Below are 15,073 nucleotides of genomic sequence, written 5' to 3'. Positions count from 1 at the left end.
AGAGTTTGGTTTTCCTGCCTACTTTCAGCTAATGCCTTTTTGATAGATAAAACATCATCTGGGGCATTTTTCTGGGCACCCTCGAGCAGAGGGCCAACGTAAGTTTCTTGGTTTTTGCTGTGTTTTCTCTGAGACATGTTGTAATCTTAACAAAATGTTTCTCAGGCGTATGTTTGAATGCTACTATCACGACTGCTGCGAATAACCTGACTAAAGTTTGTAGTTCTCACCCTTATTTATGCCTTTCGGATCAAAGGCATATATGTGCCTTTGATCTGAATGGATCAGATGCCTTTGATCTTAGATTACGTCAGAGATTCCCAAACTGTGGGGCCCGCCCCCTAGGGGGGCGCAGAGCCATTGCAGGGGGCGGGGGCGCGGTATGAAAAGAAAAAAGAAAAAAAGAGCGCTTGGACACTGTGGACAGGTTTTTGCAACACGTTCTCACTCCCAACTCGTCAAATGTGTGACGCATGGTCAGGCTCCCTCTGCTTCACTTATCGACGCGCAGGGTACCCCCCTCGCGTCGAGAATTGACGTGCAGGGTCCTCCTATTCAATACTATAGCGCTCCCTAAACGTTGTTTATTGACGACAAGAGATTGCCGCGGAAGAGCCTGTTGTCCGTATATTTATATATTTCCGAAATCACATTGTAGTGACATGTACTGAACACAATATATTATATAATGTAAACAACTACCTGAGAAACATCAGATACAGCAGATAAATTAATTATAGGCCATTACTTTTGTATCGTTTATTGCATTTATGGAGGGAGAGGTGTATGCTGGGTAATGGCACAGCTAGCGACCGGGTGACCCGCTTCGGATGTTCAGTCCATCAGGCGTTATTAGCATAAATCAGTCCCATAGATATGGGCCATCTCCACCTGCTAGATTGTTCAGAAGGTTGTTATCATCCATCCAGATGGAGGATCACTAACTGGAGCGTGGGAAGACTCCAGAATCCACTCTGGCTGGAATCCGGTGGATACAGCAGTGTTACAGGTAAGGCCATTTAAACGGACGGCATTTATAAAATGACTATTAAAAGTCAGCGAGTGTCAATAATGTTAATGTGGTTATGTTAGTAATACAGTGAGTGCTAATATAACAGCTTTAAGATGCATTTGTAGATATTATTACGTGTTTTACCGTCTTTATGGTGCTAGCTTAAAGTTACGGTGTAAACGTTAGCTTATATTGTAGTAAAGCTGTTACTGTTTAAACGATGTTGGGACAGAAATATTAGCTTCTGTCATGACTGATGAAGTTACTAGTTAATAAAGTTTCCAGTAAAGTGATTAATCGCAGCCACAGATTGACAGTAAATATCTCGATTAGCTTCAATGCATCTGTTATAAATATGTGCAAGTTTCAGTGCTTCGTTTAAACTGTATGATACTTATACTGACCCAGGGTCAGTGTAAAATACAATCCTAGCTGTGTGAACAAAGCCTGGCTCCTTTAATCCTGCATGACAAACCTCAGGATGCAGGTTATTATTACTCTTTCCTGCTGGCACACCTGTCACACCTGAGAGTCAGCTAGAAACTTACAGTGACGTGGACATCATGCAAAGACTGCCAGACTCTGTAATACTGTAAATGATCAGTGACTCAGGTTAACACTAAACTTTAAACAGTCCCTCTGTGTCTCTGTGTGCTGAACATTTAGGATTAAGTCAGGCTGCATCAGCTGAATGTGTTATATGTAATTATCAGTATTTTTTAATTCAGGTGTGGGGAAAGATTACAGTGAAGAGATGTACCAGATTAATCCCTGGCCAAAGGTATCGTACTTAAATCAGACTACTGATCCAGCCACATCAGCCTTTTGTGAGGTCTGTTTAAAGTAGACTTAAAATGAACTGCAGGTTCCTGAGAGGTGGACTGTGAGCACAGAAACACATGTTCATACATACAGCTGCAGCAAGCTTACATTAATTTTAAATCGATTTGTTACTCTGATGTCTGTCTCTCTGTTAGTCCTCTGACAGACTGGTACCTGTCCAGGTGTGCTCTACCTATGACTACTGGGACAGGCTCTAATAGAAAGTTTCTATTATTGTCATTTAAGGTATTTAAGTGCTTATGCATATGCTTAGTTGTGACACTGTTATACTGTTCAGTGAAAGTTTCTAAAACTAGATGAACTTACTTCAGCATCAGCAGTTTGAGAAAACAACTCCCTTTACAGGTGCTGATAAGGCCAAGGGCACAAAACAGCTTAACCATTGATCTGTTAGGTTTCATAGCGAGACATGTGAAGTGTGGTATGATCAGTTTGTAACTTCCTCCCTCTTTCTTGGAATGCAAAGAGGAGTGTGAGCACCACTTCTGTGGCAGAGCTGACATGACTGTGAACTTAGATGTTTGATGTGTGTTGGCTCTCCTGCACGCAGTAATAAATAGCTTGATCACAGCAGATTTTATTTACAAAATTCCACAACACCCCCCCACCCTCCAACTGTGAACCTGAATTGAATATTCAGAAGAAAATGAATGGATAGACTGACATTTGTTTAAATACTTCTAGAAATCTGAGCTGTTGGTGTGGTAATAATATTAGAGCTAGCAATCTTTCCTACTGAATCTCTACTATGAGTCATGTTACCTGAGATTAATTCTATGTTTACCTGACAGCCTGGAGAAATGTGCTGTGTGAAGGATGTAAATGAAATCAGATCTTAACTGCTTACATTTAAGGAGCCTGGTCATATTTAATTGTAATATGAACCAATGATTTTCTGATTGCTGATTCCAAGAGAGTCTTTGTGGAAATCCTGTTTGGCTTTTTGTCATTTTAATTCTCTTTTCCGTTTGCCAGAACAGTTCTCCACAGTCACTGTCCACATGGGTCAGTGGGACCAAGAAGCACTCTGCTAATGTGTGGACTCTGACCAGCAACATCCAGCAAGACCCAGGCAGCGTTTTCTATCTCCCAGCTGGAGTTTTTTGTTTGTGACGGGAGAGTCAGATTTTTGTTGAGGCTGGAGGAACAGCCTCACACTTGCAGAGGTAAGTCAATTTGTAGAGATCCCTCCCACCCTGGCTTTTATGTGGCAGATTTCATATCTGAAACAGTAATATTTCAGTGACTGCTGCTTATATCACAGGTTAATACATGCTACTGATCCCTGATGGGAGAATCTTCACCTCTGCCAACAAAGAAGCCTGGTGGATATTTGTTTACAGACTGATGATGGGACATCATGCTGTGCATCTTCAATGTTTGTCTCTTGCTTATTATTGATACACAGTAATGTGAAGTATGCTTATATCTAGTATAACTGGACCAACCTGGTGCTCTTCATTTATGGAGGCTGTTGAGTCTGAAAGTTGGATGTTGTGTATCTCGTGTTCTCTGGGCTTTGTTGTCCTCAGTCTTTTTGCAGGATCAGAAAACAAAACCAGGAGGCGCGTAAATGTTTCTTCTCCAATTGGATGATGATAAGACTGTGACACGGGATGCCACCTTTAGTCTTGTGATGAAGCAAAGCTCAGGAAGAAGTGTGATTAAATGGTACCCACATGTGTGCTGCTGAGAAGGATGTACAGGGGCACCTGCAGCCAAATCCAAGCCGCCTCAGGTTAGTTGTAGTTGCAGAATGCTTTAGGACTGAGACAGCTGAGGCATCAAATGTTTGATTAAACGGATGAAAAAGAGAAGTTTCTTCCCTGTAATTATCATTTTTTAAAATCTGTAGCAACTTCAGGTCTGTCAGCGTGCTGAGGTCAGAGAAACAAGAAAAGCAGCTTGACACTTTAGAGTGTTGTTTACAGTTTTCTGTCATCATGATCTCCCCTGAAGTTTATCAAGCATTAAGTCCACAATACTGTAATGATGATTCTGACTTTGGTCATGGTTGCATAATATTTTAATAATATACAATTATTTTTTGTAATTCATATTTTTTATGTTAATCAAAAATTTACTTTGTGAAATTTGTATTTGAGAATGAAGAATGTGACAATATATTTTGGTTCAATATTTAATTCATTCAGATGCAATTGTTAAATGAAAGAAAAAGAAAAATATATTCTAATTTAGCAAACTAATTTATCAAATATATATATATTACTTTTAATACATTAATTTCACACCTGTATTGACAATACTATATTGTATTCATACAGAATCAGTATGGTATCATTGTCTGTCTGTTCACTGATTGCTGAAACTAAGAGCTACTTTGATCTATTTAGATCTAATGTATCCAAAGTTGAGCTCTAATGTTTCTTCACCCTTGTGTGTGTGATATCTGATTTCCTACATGCTGGCAGAGCAGAGCGGCCGTTTGTGCTCACAGATGGTGACGTTGTGGAGACGGTGGTGTTTCCTCAGAAGAACTAGCAGAGTCACAAAGGGCACGAGTCCTTCTCACCACCTTGACTTGCTGACTGATGCTCGTCTGCACTGCACAGAGGAAATCAACTAACAGAGGTTTGTCCAGTGCAGTGTTATGAAATGTATATTTGTTTTATGCTTACAGATATGTTTTTCTTGACAGAGGGGCTCTGCAGAGGTTAGACAAAGCAGAGAAAATATGTGCTTTACATTTTACTGTGATTTACTGGGATATTTGTTGCCTGATGTTTAGCAGGAATGGAGAAATGGAATCAAAGGGAGATGTTTTTGATGTTTTTGTAATGATGTAAGTAAACCTTCAATATTATTTATTTGCTTGGTTATATTAGGAGTGTTTCTGAGTGAGGGAGAGAGGAGTCATCATCCAGGTAAAGTGACGTGGATCAGTGGATACACTTGTCTCCCCTTTAAAGAAGATACTCTTAGAGAGAGACGATCCGAGTCATCCTTAAATGTTAGTGCTTTCAAATACACAAACATTTTTAAAGGACAAAAATGAACATCCAACTTTGACTGTAACACAAAATAAATCTTTGCATGTGTGTTTTCAAACTCTCAGATGGGAAGGATATCAATCTTGGACTGTCTAACCTGCAGGAGCAGCACTGAATAACCACCACACATGAGCATGTTCCTGCAACTTTGCAGCTTTGCTTTTGGTAAGTAGAGCTATCTAACTACAGTAACTCTAAACACATGCCATCCATTTCTAACGGCCTGGTTACTTCCTGTTAGAGATGGCACGATACCACTTTTTTATGTCCGATACCGATATCATAAATTTGGATATCTGCCGATACCGATATGAATCCGATATAGTGTGTTTTTTAATCAATAAAATTTTTTAATATCTTGCTGCATTTTGTATAAGTTCATACTCAAGTTTAAATAAACAACAACACTAAAGCTATTCTGTTATGCCTGCATGTAAAAAATACACTGCACCCAAAATATTTCATAGTTCAGCAAAACTGATCAATCTAATAAACTTGAACCTACTCCATCCTCCCTATTCTGGTATTTTAAAGACTACTTAGCAGAAATATTAAGCAACCTAACTAATAGGGTTGCAAACTCCCAGCAAAAAAAAAATGGGGAACCACCCCCCACCCTCCACCTCATGATGCTTAATCGATGTAATCAACTTCAATTTGATGCAGGGTGAAAAAAAATGCACAGAAACAAATTATTTTTCAAGAATAATTAAATAGATTCAACATCTTTCTTCAACAGAATTGCAGACTGCACAGATGGTATCTTCCCAAAGGAAAAAGTACTATAGCTTACTAGGGTATATTAGACTTAACAGTTACTATATACAGTAATGGACTTCTATACATTTTACATCAGATTAAAACTTTGGGTGTAAGATTCAGATAATTATTTATTAAAAGCGAGACATTTTAAATGAGAATAAGAAAGAAAAGTATGTCTTTGTGCCCCCTTTTCCCTGTTCATGCCCTATCGGCCCCCCTGGCTAAACTTTGCTAGATCCGCCCCTGCACAGTTACCAGCCGTCAGCTACGTAGAAAAGGATCCTGGTCTAGAAAGTAATATTAAATAAATTCTAACAACAGCTTATCAAGGTGAAAGGTGCTGCTGTTGTTCCGCCGCTGGTTTCCTCTTTCTGGTGCAAAGTGGACCAAAAACAAAGAAGAGAGACGGTCTCGCCACAGTAAAGCCGATCAGCTGATCATTGATCAGTTTCACGATTGAAGTAGCCGCAGGAAGGTGAGGGAGAGAGAGGCAGTCGCTCCATATATCGGTTGTTAAGCTTAACGTGGGAATGCTTTACAAACATTCAGAGATGAACTTACACACTTGCTTTACTTCTCTCTGGGATAACTTCCTCGGAGATGAAATGCTGGATTGCTAGCGAGGCTACAAATACACACAGCCGCTCTATCACATGACGCACACTGCTCCGACATGCTACGGTTATGAGGCGAGTTACGCCGTGTGGCAAGTTTTGTGAGGTGTTGTTTTTATATTTACTGGATCGGATTACATTTTTTTATTTCTCGCCAATATCCGATCCAGTAATTTAGGTCAGTATCGGACCGATACCGATACGTAATATCGGATCGGTCCATCTCTACTTCCTGTCAGTTATTTTAGAAACCATGTGGTCACCTGACCTAACACTGTTTCTTCTTCTTCCCCTAATGTTGAAGTGTCAAATGTCAACCAGCTGGAGAGGAAACTACACCAGTGTACTGGGATGTTTCAGCAACACGTGCCAGATGCTGTTCCTTCATGGTGACATCACCAGAGACAGCCCTGCCCACCTCAGGACCTCGCCATTGATCATGATGATTATAATGATGACAGTGAGCGGAACTAAGACTGTAAAAATCCATGACCAGAATGTTTAGATGCTTTCTAATTATTAATGAATACTAAGAGGCTCTTTCTGTGTTTTGTCTGTTTTGGTTTTTTTACCTCATTTGTTACTAACAAAGTTCAACAAACTCACACAGTTTACATTCTGTATGCTTCCATCTTTACCAGCCACACTCTTAACTGCAATTAGGAAAACAAACCGTAGAAATCGTTGCTTTTCTCTCTTGTAATTGATGATAATTCAGTGAATATACTGCGCTGCTTCCTTTTGTTTCGTCTCACATTGCTTTAAGTTTTTCAGTGTTCAGTTATTTTTTACTGTTGTTTGAATTCTCTGTATGTTTGACCCTGTAGACTGTTTAATGGACTGCTTGTCTTCCTGTTTGTAACCGACGCCTGTTTTTGACTAAAGATTTGGATTTCTGACTTTAACACAGCCTCTGTGTGTCCTCCCTTTGTGTCCTCTTCCTCTGTGAATGTGTTGCATGTGTCACAGATTCATTTATTAACAGCTTTCCCACAGTCAGTTGCATCAGCATTCATTCACAGCACATTGCAGAAGGATTCAGATCAATACAGTGATCTTATAGTCAGAATTATCCTGACAGACTGCCACTGTAAATTATCTTTCATCAGGTCAATTTTAAAGTTCAGTATTTCAAAGCAGGCGTTATGAAGAATCATACTGGCATTAGGACTGTACCAATATGTACTTACAAAGTCAAAGTTTTTTTAATTATGCTAGAATATTGGAAGACAATCAACTTTTAGTGTTTTCTGCATATTAATTATACTGAAATAGAGATGGTGACCATAACTGTACAGAAGCACTAAACAACTGACAATCTAACAGACATTATTGGCCTGAGCCGTCATGCACGGTGAGTCTGATCCTGTGCTGTGAGAGTCTGACAAGCATGTTTCTGGTCAGTTTGGAAGAAATAATATCACAGTGTTGATCTTTTTTTAATATTCCTTCTCTTTTACAACATAAACTGTGATCAAAGCTACTTATGTTCACAGCATGTAATAATAGTGACAGTCCAGGGCATTGTGGTCTGTTGAGCTAGGGTTAGGGTTAGGAATTCAGACATATGTAATCAATATTACTCTTGCTGGAACAAACGCCTAGTAATTTGTATTATAATTCATGAAATATTCAAATTCAGTATCAGTCATTTTATATTATAACCATGTATCCACCCAGGCTCATGGTGAGGCAGGGCTCTGTCCTGGGATGCTTGAGTGAAAGGTAATGTACACCCTGACCAGGTATCCAGTCTGTCACAGTTGTTTTCAATATTTGGTTCTAAAATATGAGTGAAAACAAAAATCCAACTAGGATTCTTGGGTATGATGGATGAAGTCTTAAATTAAAGAACAAAACGGGGTTTGAGTTCGAGTTACGGCAGACTGGCGCTACTTCTAAATGGAACGCAGCCTTCCTACGGCGGACAGCTAATAACAGGAATCGGACGCGCGGTCCACCCTAGTCCACAGCAACCACCATAGCAACCGCCTAGCATGTCTTTAAAAACATATTCTGTCTTCATAACTATCAAAAACGTGAAATGATTTGCAAAGCGTGAAAGTGTTGCAGAGAGCTATGGCGGTATCTTTGGAAGCTGTTTACATAGCTAATAATATACGATGTAACCATGGAGACAGTCAGTCACGTGAGCTAGCGGTGCATGTTTACTACAGTGAATGAGGTGATTGCGTGCACAGCGTCCACACGCTGCAGAGGGTAAAGACATTACTTCAATATTGTTTTATATTTATATATATTTGCCTTCTGTTGACCATCACCTCAGGTTCACCATTACAGTTTCAGCATACAAATGCACACTGTCTAAATGTGAACACGTTCAAAAAAATCATGTCTCAGAAATAAGCACAGCTGTTCATGTTTGTCATTATAGTTTTATTTGTAAGAAAATTGTGAACTTCATATTGTGTATCAAGTCAAAGAACATTTGACAAGTCTGAGTCATTCCTTTGCCCTATGAGAGCTGGAATAAATATATATCCTGACAGTTACAGTTGAAACAGTAGAGACAGGTAGAAATGGGATCAGATTAATCTTTGCTTAGTCAGATACATCCTGTGTTCAGTCCATCATATTAAAAAACAAACAATAGCACGATCCATGTGATTTTGCATCCATTTCCAAATCGTAGTCAAGCAGCCCAGTCTCATACATAGGTAACAGAAATGTCTCTAATGTAGACGTGTACAGTGTAGTGTAAGCATTAAAAGATCATAAAGGAAACACTAACATTTATGTGAAACTAATTGTAATAAAAAATGAACAGGTGCTTTATAGATTTAAAAAGAAAGAATCTGAAAACAACACTTTTTTGGTCTAAGTGGTCAAAGTAGAAAACAGAACTGATGTTCAAGAACAAACCGTAGCTGCACTAATATTACACATCTCCATTGTTGTGGTGAACAATGTTGCTTTTAAAACCACATGCAGTGTGTGACCATGACTGTCCACCGAGACCATGAACGCCACTTCGCTGAAGCATTCTTCTCCTTCTTCTTCTTCTTGCCATCAGAATGGAAGCAGACAGAGCACGAGCTGCTTTGATCTACTGAAAGGAAAAAGCAGAACATCTGAGCTGAAACCATTAAGATAGAAACAATCGTTCAATGCAGTGTCTCACGTAGCTTAGCCTGTTACAACTGTTGATACAAGCTAAATATAGTTAAAACACAGTGTCAGGGAACTCCAGTGTGGGAACTAGTGGCTTTAGGTTTGTAGTCATTTAACTTTCATCCATCCATCCATTTAATTCAGGAGGAAGAAATGTCAGGTTGGTGCAGGCTGGCATTTGCTCCCATGCTGTCTTTAACTAAATGACTTGGTTCACTTTATGGCTGGGCTGTATGTGGGGTTATATCATGTCATTTGGGCAGGAGTACCTGTCCCCTGTTAGGCTTAGAAAGTTTCTCCAAGGGTTTCTCCATAAGCAGAGCTTCTAACTCTTATAGCTTTTAGCACATCTGTAGCTGTGCAGGCTGACAGGTTTTTGGTGGCTCTTTTTACCCCACACTGGTTGTGAGTGTGTAAATAGCCCCACTAGTTCTTTTGGGTTGCAGTTTACTTGGGAGGAAGGGGTGGGTCTGCCAGGACTAGATGAATAACAATTATCTGGGATACATAAATTTCATAATGCATGCAGACATCTCTATCAATTAAACCTGGTCTGAGTGCTGCCATTTTTTACATTCAGTTATTTCTCTTAGAAATGTTGGATCTAAATAATGAATGTGTTACAGTTAAACTGAACTGGTCAGTGTAAATGGCTCATTGGGACAAAGAAACCTTTAAATTAAATACCATCACCTGACATCAAGTGTCAAACAATATCAAAGCTGTAAAAGCTGTTTACAGTCAGAATTTATAAAAACTATGATTGTAAATCAATTCAAACTAGTGAGCTTTTCTCTTTGTGCTGAATATCAACACTGTGACTTCTTAGGCTGTAAGCTTTACTTCAGCACAGTTGTAGAAGCCGTCACTCCAAATGTCTTTTGATAACAAGAAAAAAATACCTTTTCAGTACACGGCCTGAAGTTCTTCTCCAAACATCTTCTGCCATCGGCTTTGTCTGCTGGTTTGAAGACAATAAACCACAAAAAGATGATTTAGTCACTTTGTCTGCATCATGCAGCTCGAATGTGTCGTGTAACGATGTTGAATAGCCGCTGTTATCCCTCTGCTGTGTCTGTAGGATTGTACTGTACAGCATCTCATTCATATGTGAGGAATGCTCACATATCAAGCGCTTTGGGTGCCTTGAACAGCCCTATATAAATCCAATCCATTAATGCTAATGTAACACGATAACAGACGTCCGGTCTTACATCATTAAAATATAAAGGGCAGGAGATATTTAGATATTTATATTATATTTTATAGCTGACAGATATTACTAAATAGATAGAATTTACTAAATAGCTGGATGAACATGAAAAATATGTCCATAATCACAAATGACCATGAGAGCCAGTAGAATTAATTCAACTGGACACTCAAAAGATGTCCTTAAATGCTCTTTAAGTGGCAGAACAAACAAACAAACAAACAGTTAATCGCTTACTTGAGGTGAAATCTGCTCAGCTACTTTGAAAACAGCTTCTAACTGGTTCCTCCTTTAACAGGATGACTTCTCAGGGGTAAGGCCACGATGCAGTCCAGCGACCTTTATGGTTCTGCTTTGATTCACCAGGAACTATTAGGGAAACCTTTCAGCGCCTCCTGTGAAAGACACAGGCATAAACACAAACATTTATTAACATGTTCCACAGTGTTCCAGTTTGATTTTCTCATCCTGTGGACAACAACGTACAGAGATGCAGGTATATTGTTAACTTTTGTAAGGTTTCTTTACTGAACACATTCAGCTGCAGCTCCACTGTGATCCTGAACTGGATAAGCACTTAAGAAAATGTGTCAATAAATGGACAAACATCAACTTACTATATTTATCCAAACAGACTGGACCAATAATGCTTCACTGAGTTAGAGACTTTAACAGTCTCTTCTATGTAAGAATGTTTCGTGATAGACCTGCAAACTTGACAACAAAGGTTTTTCAGACTACATGTAGCTGTCCTCTATGTCAGCTCACACATTTACATTCATGTCACACTTATTTCTGCTTTCCCATTTTTATCATTATTACTTACATTTTGATTAGATACCTTGAGTTTGTAAATGATCAGATTACATAATTGGAATACAATTCAATACAATTCATGTATCCAATTCAAGGTCGTGGGAGGATGAAGCCTATCCCAGCTGATACAGGACAAAGACAGGCTGCCAGTTATCGCAGGGCTAAGACAATACGTGTAACAGAAAATCCACTTAAATGTTTGATATTTCTAATAGTAATCATAATTATGACTATTAATTAAAATATTATTTAAAGGTTTCTTTATAAATACATTTAGATTTTTTTTTATAACCCCTAGAATATAAACCTGAGCTGTTTCAGATTCTGACCTCTGACCTCAGTGACCAGGCTGTGTCCTCACTGCAGCTCCCTCTTCACACTGACAAATGAAACTTCTGTGGAAGAAAAATCTGGAATTTTTTTATTTCCAATCCACTTAAACTATTAAGGATTAAGCAAGAGTGCTCATCTTTGCTCTTCTGAAATCTGTGTTAAACAACAACAAACATAAATTAGTAACAAAAATACAGCTGAGTAGAAGCTTTACACACCACCAGCAGCCATAATGCTAAATTTTAATCTTCAAATGTTTCTGAGCGGTCTTCAACTTGCTTTTAACACAGAAAAGTACCACAGTCAATGCAGCCTGACTTAATCCTAAATGTTCAGCACACAGAGACACAGAGGGACTGTTTAAAGTTTAGTGTTAACCTGAGTCACTGATCATTTACGGTATTACAGAGTCTGGCAGTCTTTGCATGATTTTCCACGTCACTGTAAGTTTCTAGCTGACTCTCAGGTGTGACAGGTGTGCCAGCAGGAAAGAGTAATAATAACCTGCATCCTGAGGTTTGTCATGCAGGATTAAAGGAGCCAGGCTTTGTTCACACAGCTAGGATTGTATTTTACACTGACCCTGGGTCAGTATAAGTATCATACAGTTTAAACGAAGCACTGAAACTTGCACATATTTATAACAGATGCATTGAAGCTAATCGAGATATTTACTGTCAATCTGTGGCTGCGATTAATCACTTTACTGGAAACTTTATTAACTAGTAACTTCATCAGTCATGACAGAAGCTAATATTTCTGTCCCAACATCGTTTAAACAGTAACAGCTTTACTACAATATAAGCTAACGTTTACACCGTAACTTTAAGCTAGCACCATAAAGACGGTAAAACACGTAATAATATCTACAAATGCATCTTAAAGCTGTTATATTAGCACTCACTGTATTACTAACATAACCACATTAACATTATTGACACTCGCTGACTTTTAATAGTCATTTTATAAATGCCGTCCGTTTAAATGGCCTTACCTGTAACACTGCTGTATCCACCGGATTCCAGCCAGAGTGGATTCTGGAGTCTTCCCACGCTCCAGTTAGTGATCCTCCATCTGGATGGATGATAACAACCTTCTGAACAATCTAGCAGGTGGAGATGGCCCATATCTATGGGACTGATTTATGCTAATAACGCCTGATGGACTGAACATCCGAAGCGGGTCACCCGGTCGCTAGCTGTGCCATTACCCAGCATACACCTCTCCCTCCATAAATGCAATAAACGATACAAAAGTAATGGCCTATAATTAATTTATCTGCTGTATCTGATGTTTCTCAGGTAGTTGTTTACATTATATAATATATTGTGTTCAGTACATGTCACTACAATGTGATTTCGGAAATATATAAATATACGGACAACAGGCTCTTCCGCGGCAATCTCTTGTCGTCAATAAACAACGTTTAGGGAGCGCTATAGTATTGAATAGGAGGACCCTGCACGTCAATTCTCGACGCGAGGGGGGTACCCTGCGCGTCGATAAGTGAAGCAGAGGGAGCCTGACCATGCGTCACACATTTGACGAGTTGGGAGTGAGAACGTGTTGCAAAAACCTGTCCACAGTGTCCAAGCGCTCTTTTTTTTTTTTTTTTATATATGCCTTTGATCCGAAATGCATAAATAGGGGTGAGAACTACAAACTTTAGTCAGTTTATTCGCAGCAGTCGTGATAGTAGCATTCAAACATACGCCTGAGAAACATTTTGTTAAGATTACAACATGTCTCAGAGAAAACACAGCAAAAAACAAGAAACTTATGTTGGCCTTCTGCTCGAGGGTGCCCAGAAAAATGCCCCAGATGATGTTTTATCCATCAAAAAGGCATTAGCTGAAAGTAGGCAGGAAAACCAAACTCTGGACAACATGATTAAACAAATCAAAGCAGAGAAAATTCAGCTTGTAAGGAAGTGCAGACACATGGAGGCCCTAAATAAACAGTTGGAAGAAAGGCATAATGAATTTGTCAAGAACCAACGAGAACAAGAAAATGAAAAGCGAAGGCAGCCCAATGTGGATAATATAAATAAGGGCTGGGAAATAATGTTTAAGCAAGCAAAGGAGAAGATTTTTAACCTGGTGACAAGAAACAAGCACAACTGTGCTGAATTAAGAAAAATGTCCCACCAGCTTGAAGAATCAGAAGATATTAATGAGGAGCTCTATGAGAATCTCCAAGACACTAAGAAAAAGAACCAGGAGATGGGAGTACAACTTGATGAAGCCCAGGAAAAAAACAAAGAGTTTCTTCAGGAGAAACAGCAACAGGAAAAAATGCACAAAAAGACACAACTTATTCTCCAAGACTTAGAAAGGAAAAATCTACAACTAAATGGATGTTATAATGAAATGAAGGAGAAAATCATGAAACTAGAAGGAGAAAGGGAAAAACTGAAAAAACAATGCTCAGGCATGCAGTCTACTTTGATTGAAATGCTAAGAAAGAACTCAGAGCTTGAGGAAGATAATAACAACTTAAAATGCAAATGCAGTGAAATGCTAAGCAAGAACTCAGAGCTTGAGGAACTTAATAACAGATTAAAATACAAAAACGATGAAATCCTGAGAAAGAACACAGTGCTCGAGGAACATAATAAGAACTTAAAATACAAATACAGTGAAATCCTAAAAAAGAACACAGAACTCGAGGAACTTAATAACAACTTAAAATACAAAAACAAGAAAATGCTCAGGGAAAACACAGAGCTTGAGGAAATTAATAAGAACTTAAAATACAAAAACAACGAAATGCTGAGAAAGAACACAGTGCTCCAGGACCTTAATAACAACTTAAAATACAAAAACACTAAAATGCTCAGGGAAAACAGAGAACTCGAGGAAACGAATAAGAACCTAAAGTGCAAAAAGTATGATATGCTCAGGGAAAACAGAGAACTCGAGGAACTTAATAAGAACTTAAGCTACAAAAACAACAAAATGCTTAGGGAAAACACTGAGCTCAAGAAACTTAATCAGAACCTAAAATACAAAACCAATGAAACGCCCAGGAAAAACACAGAGCTCGAGAAACTTAATTACAACTTAAAATGCAAAAAAAATGAAATGCTCAGGAAAAACAGAACTTAATAACAACTTCACGTGCAAAGACAATGAAATGGAAATAGCCTCCTCTTCATCCACCTCTTTTCTTTTTTCCCCCTTACCCCCCAACTAGTCAAGGCGGATGACCCTCACTGAGCCTGGTTCTGCAATAGGTTTCTTCCTTTTAAAAGGGAGTTTTTCCTAACCACAGTCGCCTAGTGCTTGCTCAGAGGGGATTGTTGGGGTTTTCTCTCCTCTGTCTCTTTCCTCCTTTC

General features: G+C 38.9%; 1 protein-coding gene and 2 long non-coding RNA genes across 10 annotated transcripts; 2 read left to right on the top strand and 1 right to left on the bottom strand.

Annotated features, from left to right (window-relative positions):
* Positions 1-440: 440 nt before the first annotated feature.
* On the top strand, positions 441-7,116 carry LOC109202787 (uncharacterized). 5 transcript variants are annotated; one of them, XR_003221201.1, is made up of 9 exons: positions 987-1,009; positions 1,990-2,080; positions 2,831-3,021; positions 3,120-3,233; positions 3,388-3,593; positions 4,288-4,447; positions 4,702-4,826; positions 4,932-5,031; positions 6,547-7,116. It is a non-coding gene; the product is annotated as an uncharacterized LOC109202787 (long non-coding RNA). The 5 variants fall into 5 exon arrangements; XR_003221202.1 differs by lacking the exon at positions 1,990-2,080 and having other exon boundaries at positions 441-1,009; positions 2,836-3,021; XR_002062711.2 differs by lacking the exon at positions 1,990-2,080 and having other exon boundaries at positions 441-1,009; positions 4,293-4,447.
* Positions 7,117-8,618: 1,502 nt separating this feature from the next.
* On the bottom strand, positions 8,619-12,143 carry LOC109202798 (uncharacterized). Of its 4 annotated transcripts, none has more exons than XR_002062733.2 (4): positions 11,733-12,143; positions 10,825-10,982; positions 10,277-10,335; positions 8,619-9,312 (listed from the first exon to the last, which is right to left on the bottom strand). It is a non-coding gene; the product is annotated as an uncharacterized LOC109202798 (long non-coding RNA). The 4 variants fall into 4 exon arrangements; XR_002062734.2 differs by having other exon boundaries at positions 8,619-9,309; XR_003220741.1 differs by having other exon boundaries at positions 10,277-10,332.
* A 1,264-nt stretch (positions 12,144-13,407) lies between these two features.
* Positions 13,408-15,073, top strand: LOC109203024 (uncharacterized protein PFB0145c-like). The gene is made up of 2 exons (XM_019362057.2): positions 13,408-14,676; positions 14,740-15,073. Exons 1-2 carry the CDS (start codon positions 13,479-13,481, stop codon positions 14,841-14,843), a joined length of 1,302 nt encoding a protein of 433 aa, XP_019217602.1. The 5' UTR covers positions 13,408-13,478; the 3' UTR covers positions 14,844-15,073.

The sequence above is a fragment of the Oreochromis niloticus genome, linkage group LG7 (assembly GCF_001858045.2).
Source record: "Oreochromis niloticus isolate F11D_XX linkage group LG7, O_niloticus_UMD_NMBU, whole genome shotgun sequence".
Classification (NCBI taxonomy): Eukaryota; Metazoa; Chordata; class Actinopteri; order Cichliformes; family Cichlidae; genus Oreochromis; species Oreochromis niloticus.
Note: the sequence above shows the minus strand (reverse complement) of the source record. Positions and strands in the feature narration are given on the sequence as shown.